The 7593-nt window shown below is 29.0% G+C and overlaps 2 protein-coding genes across 2 annotated transcripts; both read left to right on the top strand.

Annotated features, from left to right (window-relative positions):
- Positions 1–1577: 1577 nt before the first annotated feature.
- On the top strand, positions 1578–2931 carry LOC114132012 (tubulin-folding cofactor B). Its single transcript, XM_027997378.2, has 3 exons — positions 1578–1771; positions 1852–2208; positions 2292–2931. The coding sequence occupies exons 2-3, from the start codon at positions 1864–1866 to the stop codon at positions 2670–2672; spliced, it is 726 nt and encodes a 241-aa protein (XP_027853179.1). The 5' UTR covers positions 1578–1771; positions 1852–1863; the 3' UTR covers positions 2673–2931.
- Positions 2932–4573: 1642 nt separating this feature from the next.
- LOC114132016 (peptidyl-tRNA hydrolase ICT1, mitochondrial) lies at positions 4574–5729 on the top strand. The gene is made up of 4 exons (XM_027997387.2): positions 4574–4802; positions 4982–5167; positions 5262–5431; positions 5508–5729. Exons 1-4 carry the CDS (start codon positions 4668–4670, stop codon positions 5593–5595), a joined length of 579 nt encoding a protein of 192 aa, XP_027853188.1. The 5' UTR covers positions 4574–4667; the 3' UTR covers positions 5596–5729.
- Positions 5730–7593: the final 1864 nt, after the last annotated feature.

Here is a 7593-nt window from a genome sequence, read left to right on the forward strand (position 1 = left end):
CAATCGGTCATAGGATTTGTTATTGTTGCAGGCCTCCGTTTTTGCAAGACCTCTCGGCCAACTCATGGGTAATAAAGTCAAAGTCCTGCTCTTGTATGAAGCATAGGGGTTATACAATATTTTCTACACAAGTCTTTTGAAGAAATTCTTACACTTTAAAAAGGAGAAGAGAAGGCCAAAGGATAATAAATCTTACTGCTTTGTGACGAGTTCTTCCAAGCTTTTGAAGGTAACTCATTCTCACTTCCTCAAAATGGAAAATCACAAATTAAACTTGAAGTTTTAGATGGTCGGCTCGAAAAAACATTATGAAATTAACCAGTACTAAAACAGAAAAATACATTTTCAAGTTTAACATTCATAAATCGAAAAAAACCTAAAAAAAAGTAGAAAAAGTTTGTAAAAGTAAAAAAGTTTCTTTTATTTAATATTTAACATAGAAAATGAACTCTCTACATCCACTGAAGTGATCGGTGCATACTTCATAGTACATATAAGAGGTTTCAAATTATAACACTAAATCTTCAATTTTTAAATGGTCGATATGGATGTTGCACTGATGTAGCAAACTGACCATATAAATACTGCAGGCTGTAATAATATGTAGACTGACACTATACGTTTAATACCTACATTAATTAATAAACAACCCAAAAATGAAAAAAATAATAATCCAATATAAGCACCATTTAATCCGCATTCTGGGTTTTTACATTTATTATTAATTCAATTTTTTATTATTACTATAACAGCAAAATTCTACAGCTGAAATAACTATAAAAGCCACAAAAAAGCATTTACATAAAATAAAAAAACCTAAAAGAACAAAAATAAATCGGTTTATTTGGAATCAGAATGACGTGAAACGAATTTATGTATACAAATTAGATTTCCATCTCATATAAAAAAGAAGCACATGCTTTAAAATCCGAGCCCTACTTATTAGTAGGCCAGTAGGGCTCGGTTTTTAAATAGGGTAATAGGGTATCGTAATATTATTAGATAGTAGGTACCTGTTATGAAATCATGTTATGCTGCAAAGGGCAACGTTTTACTTCATTACCTATCTATAATATAAGAGTGAATTTACTTATAATGAGATTTAAAGGAAAGAATCTTATTCGATGATCCATGAAAGCTGAGCATTTTAGAATAGGTAGAAAATAAAAATTGTGTTATTTGTTGACTGGCTGCTTGAATATATGATATAGGCAAACAATACAGTAAAATGTCAATAGATGTTAACTGTCAGTAATGTATAAATTTATAACAATTGTATAATAATATTTGTATCTTATAGGAAGATATCTAGAGCAAAGCATAAATAATGGCATTTAATACAAATGCAAAACTCCAATTAATACTATGAACTTGTATAGTATGTATGATACACGTATCAAGTGTGTATAAATACGTGATTTTACCACTTAAAAAATATATTAGACTATAATCAAAACCTAAAATAATAGTTAATAATTAATTCTTATATTATGCATAAAAAGAAAATTGTACAGTTCAGTTTCTAGGCAAACACCTGACGTGTTAGATTAAATCGTACGGATATTCTCAGGACTCGGGACATATTTTTTCAATATAATATTATTGTGGCGCTGTTAGATTGGTATCCTCATCGACCTTATCACTAAACTTCGTGGTTCTATGGCGGTAATGCGGTATTAAAAAGTTATCAGCTATTTCACAAGCTGCAGCGGCCTGCGAGTAATCGAGAATCATCAATGACTAACCGTTTCTTATATTTTGTACTTTGTTGGTTAGATCTTTATTAATAAAATAATAAGTAATATATTAAATATTTTTTACATTTTTTTTTTCATTTACTTTACTGTCTAGTGTTTTATAAATATGAATCATCAAGAAAATCAATTGTCCGACATGTTAGAAGTTTTCATATGTACAAAATTGTCAGAACCTGAAATAAACACGAGGAGATACAGAAAAGGTATGACGATTAGCGATCTGAAGAATAAATTGGAAATGATCACGGGGCGATCGGCTGGTACGATGATACTGTCAGCTTATGATAAAGATAAGTTAATAGCCAAATTGGACGATGACGATTCCCAATTGGGATCATATCCGGTTGAAAACGGTATGTTTTTGTTGGTTGATGATCCAGCTTATGAGGCATCTGATCAGGATTCTATTGATGGCTACAAAATGACCGAGGAAGAATATAATGCTAAACAAGTATGTACTTAAGCTTGTAATCGTACTGGTAGATTAAAACTGTGTTTATGTTTAATTTAATTTCAACACAACTTTTTTTTTAGGAAACATTGAAGAGCTTTTTAAAAAATAACAAGCTGGGTAAATACAATCCAGAATATCTGAAACAACGAGAACAAGAAAACTTAGAAAAAGAACAACAGGAGAATATTGAAAAAGAACAAATCGACAAGATGGAAATTGGTCAGAGGTGTTGTATTCGTCTACCAAACAAACCTGTTCAACATGGCACAGTTATGTACAAAGGACGTTTAGATGACAAAAATGGCTATTGGGTTGGAGTCAAATATGATGAACCATACGGCAAGCACAATGGAACTTTAAATGGAAAAAAATATTTTGAAACACTTCCCAAGTATGGATCCTTTGTTTCTCCTTCAGCGGTTGAAATTGGTGATTTTCCAGTACTTGACGATGAACTTTAAACATTCCTTTTACTATATATTACTATTGTTGTCTTTACTATTAGCTAACATCAATGAATTACTATTAATTGTGCAATGTATTAATACATATTTTTTTACACTTTTTTTATTATTATATTAATACCTACTATTTAACAACACTAGAGGTGATTTAGATTCATATTTTTTTTTAATCTTAATCACTTATTATAACTTTTTTAAGAAATGTCCATGAATATTTCTAGCATTGCTTGTGATAAATAAATAATATTTAAATTAATACTGTGATATTCATACTTATTTATAATATAAAAACATAAGTTGATAAAAATTCCATTGGTTAATTAATAATTTTAAAAATAGGTATATGTTTAAACTAATTCCTAAGTGCTCAGAAAATAATTTTAGATTTTATTGCTTTGTTATATAATGTATTGATAGCAAAAAAACTATTATGTCTTGCATATAATTTACATTATTTTATAAGTCACCTTACTTAATTATTATTATTGAACGGGTAAACACCTTTTAGAATAATAAAAAATAGTACAGTAAGTAGTAATAATTACATGATAATTGAAAATTTATAACAATAACAAAATATATGATACTAAGATACTTACAAAATATTTTGAGTTTTAACACGTTCACAGCCACAGCATATTTTGGAAAGTCGGTTAAAAGAACCACAAAAAAAAAAATGATTTTTTTAGTTACTAAATGACATTTATGGTAATTTGATACACACTTGTGTATTTTGAAGTTCTTTTAAGTTATGTCAACTGTAGTTGACACGAAGATTGTTTGCATCAATCGTCAAATGAATTATAGCAAATACAATGAAATCTCCCCGGAATCCTGATGGAAACTTCTAAATATCGGACATTTATTTGGGGACAAAATAAAAGCTTTTTATAAACTTATCCCGCTGAATAAATAGCGAACACTTACGAATAGCTAATAAAATATCAGCAACCGAACAATGAGCATAGTTGCCTTGAGGGGGGGGGGATGCAAAAATTAAATGGTATTATTATACTTGTTTTATTATCTAGTAAGTATTTTGTCAAAGGTATATTATTATAATAATTGTCTGTATATAATGTATGGTCTTTTCCAAGATAGGGTGACATTAATTTATCGACAATCCCAAAAGTAAATGTGTGTTGTTTTCAATTATTGTTCCTTTGCTTTTATAAATTACCAGATCTAATACAAACCCGTCGTTAGTATATGATTCAAAACATTTTATGCCATATTTGTGGTCCTTACTAGGTATTTATTGGTGGATATTCAGTCTCCCCTCAACATCAATTCGTTTAGCGAAAGGTGTTGACTTAGGTAATATTTTTATTTGTATATTTGTTGTTATATACTTATATGTTTTGCGATCTTATTTATTTTATGTTAACGGTCAAACCTATCAACCGAATTTGGGTTGTAAAAACATAAGCAACGCAAAATATTTTCATATCGGTGATGACTCATTGTATTCCCGAAAATTGGATGATAACCTATTTCATTCTTAGACCAGTAGGAATGAAATGTTGGAAATTTTAAAAAGCCTATGACAATTGTTAACCCTAGAAATTTTTTTAATTCATCTACATCAATATTTTTCCATCTTCGTAGGTTTGAATTTTGTTTTAGACCATTAGATCGTTACTTATAATATTATTTACTCTCATATTTATACATATAACTATAAAATTATATTAAAGGCAAGTCATTTAGTAAATTACAGTATTCCACTGAAGACCTAGATTGCCACTTGCCAGTAAACTCAAAAATATGAGGATTATTTGTTATCATAGTAATGCATTAACCATGAATATTAGAGATATCTCTAATCTTCATGGCATTAACCAAAGACCGTGGTTCTGATAAATCGTCCTTATCAAATGTGTTGTTAACTCAGAATGGATAAGGAAATAGGAATTTCAATGACCGGGTGTCGAGAATTACTAAGTTGGGTTATTTAATAGTTTGTATTTTGTTTGAAAACTTGAAATAAACATGAATTTTACAATTTCCAAGTGTTTTTGTAATGCCGTACGTACCTTGTCTCGCTCCAATTACACGAGCGCAATAAGCTTGAAAAATCTACACCCAAAGAGTTCGTTGAAAATTACCACACCATCACATGAACAGGTACATATTATCTATTAGCATTAATTTAACATAAAATTCAATACTTCGATACTAATAACAAATAGCTGACAAGTACATCAACAGTAACATCTGAACGCTGAAACTTACTTATTTGATTTATATTAAATTTGTTATACCTAGACTGTTTTATTACTGAATGATTTTATTTTCTTTACCAGTTATCGGCTGACGATAAAATTTTTACGGGATTTATACCAATAGAAGAACTGGAAATCACATATAGCACTTCTAGTGGTCCAGGTGGTCAGAATGTAAACAAGGTCAATACCAAAGTTGATTTGAGGTTTAAGGTGGAATCCGCTAAATGGCTTAATGAAGAAGTCCGCCAAAAATTAATCAATATTGTAAGTTAATATTACTAGTGAAAACAAACTAGTGTGGTGTTAATAAGGGAAAAAATATATACCATGATTATGATACACAGTTATTTTTCTTTAGCACCAAAATAAACTGACTAAAGAGGGATATTTGGTAATTCGGTCGGAGAAGACACGCTCACAACAACTGAATCTTGCAGATGCCATGGAACGATTGCGTTCTCTTGTATGGAAAGCTGCTGAACCTGAGCCAAAGCAATCTGAGGAAACCATTGAGAAAATAAGACGCAGGTGACAATATTATATTGATTAAAAATATATAACATTTAATAAACTGAATTTGAATTAATAATTATTTTAACATTAGGATTGAGAAAGCAAATCGCACAAGATTGATAGAAAAGAAAATGAAATCCTTGACCAAGAGCAATCGTCAAGCACCTACAGTGTTCTAAATAAATTTAGTATGATACGTTGCATAGTATGTATTTTACATTGATTTGACTGGGCAACAAGATAATTATTCACATTGTTTTCAAATTTTTATCTTATATTAATATTTAATACAAAATGTTATTTGTACATAATATTTAAATAGTTATTTATTTTGTTTCAATGGTCGTTTCTAGTATCTAATATAATCAATTTTAATAAATTCAATCATAAAAAAGTCACTGTTATAAATCAGGTTTGAATGTACATTATCAGAGGGCAAGGTACTGTAATGAATATATATGTTCAGTTAATATCTTTTGAACAACAAAAATTGTTTATTGATATCATACTTTTATTATGCATACCTATTGGCTATTAAATACTTTTTAAAACTATCATTGCGGTGCTTGTGTTGATACTTGATATAGCTGCTTAAACCATTACTCACACACCTTATGCAAATGTATGATTATAATTAGTATTATCATTGATTATATACTACGGCCATCATAAGAACGTACTGGGTGGCGACCAGAATTCATCCAATCTCACACATTCCCACCACTAAACCTTCCTGAACGCTGATCGCCACTGTTACCGTCTCTGCCACTTGATGGTAGATTGGGAGAAATTTGGGTACGAAACTGCAGAACTCAGTCATTTTGGTGTGCAAACGAGTAACGTTCTTCGAGTGGCAATAGTATAAAAAAGAATCTACTCTACAGTTAATGGTGTTGTTTTATAAAATTTGATGTAACTGTGTCTGTAAAATATAGCCATATAGATTATTGAACAAAATTTAACCGAGACAAAACATAGATAATAACAGGGACCAAAAATACTGTAAATACTATAAATCATAAGCATGATGATAATTATTATTACCTCTGAATCAGCAGACAACATTTAAAAAAGTATCATAGAATAAAATTTTTATACGAGCGAAAGCACAGCTCAAATTCTTTTAATTTAACACTGTCAGCTGTATAGTTCCAAAATATTATATAAAATATTATTAGGGTTCAGAAGTTGTAGAAACTGAAAAAAGCAAAATATGCACAAAAAAATTGTAAAATATGCATGAAAAAATGTTAAATATGCAAACAAAATTAACCAACTTGATCAAGTCTATGACAGAAAAGACGAGTGATGCAAATATGCAATAGTTGGAATATTCCGGCATTGCACTGATAGTCAATCCGTTTGACCCGGGCTTTTAGTTCCCGACTACAGTGTGTTTGTCGCAAGTAATTTTATTAGAAGAAAACATCAATTTTTTAAGAAAATATTTAACAAGTATAGAAATCTCACGAAAATTGAGAAATATGCATTTTTTTTCTAAAATTGACAAATATGCAAAAAAATGCATTTTTTATTTTTGTATTTAAACTCATCAATGTATAGAACGAATTTTTAGCTTGGTCTGCTATAGATTGAGAGCATACAGAAAAATATGCAACTCCTACAACTTCTGAGCCCTACTAATTATATATTAATGAAATAATAAGCATTTTAAGTGCTCACTACTTCTCTTTCTTTAATAATAGTTATTCAAAATCTGATTTTTAGAATATTTCAATATACTATATTTTCAACTGTTTGTACTACTTAAGGTTTTTAGGAGTGTCCTAAATATTAAAACTTCGATGTAAAAATCCATCCTACCATAAATTATTTAATGTATAATATATATGTTTGAAGTACAATAATTAATTATTAATACAATAGATCCAATAATACATCCATTTTATACTTTGGTAAATTTTAAAAGAGTTACATCAAAGTTTTAATAAATAATAGATAGTATTATAAAATACAATATTAATATCTAATATCTATAAAGAATAAATCGTTGGTAAATAGATGAACTACGATAAAATGTTTTTTGTTTTAAGGAGTGAAGTGTCAAGTAGCTAGTAACTTGTGTATTGAATTTAAAAAACTTTTAAAAAATGCTTTTAATTATCAAAAATGAACCATTAAAGAAAATTAAACATTAAAAGATTTGAAAATTCGTA

The sequence above is a fragment of the Aphis gossypii genome, chromosome 1 (assembly GCF_020184175.1).
Source record: "Aphis gossypii isolate Hap1 chromosome 1, ASM2018417v2, whole genome shotgun sequence".
NCBI lineage: Eukaryota > Metazoa > Arthropoda > Insecta > Hemiptera > Aphididae > Aphis > Aphis gossypii.

Coding starts and splice junctions, on each gene's coding strand:
- LOC114132012 (XM_027997378.2), top strand. CDS start 1,864: ATGAATCATCAAGAAAATCAATTGTCCGACATGTTAGAAGTTTTCATA. Junction 2,209..2,291: donor AAGAATATAATGCTAAACAA/GTATGTACTTAA, acceptor CTTTTTTTTTAG/GAAACATTGAAGAGCTTTTT.
- LOC114132016 (XM_027997387.2), top strand. CDS start 4,668: ATGAATTTTACAATTTCCAAGTGTTTTTGTAATGCCGTACGTACCTTG. Junction 5,168..5,261: donor GCCAAAAATTAATCAATATT/GTAAGTTAATAT, acceptor ATTTTTCTTTAG/CACCAAAATAAACTGACTAA. Junction 5,432..5,507: donor ATTGAGAAAATAAGACGCAG/GTGACAATATTA, acceptor TTTTAACATTAG/GATTGAGAAAGCAAATCGCA.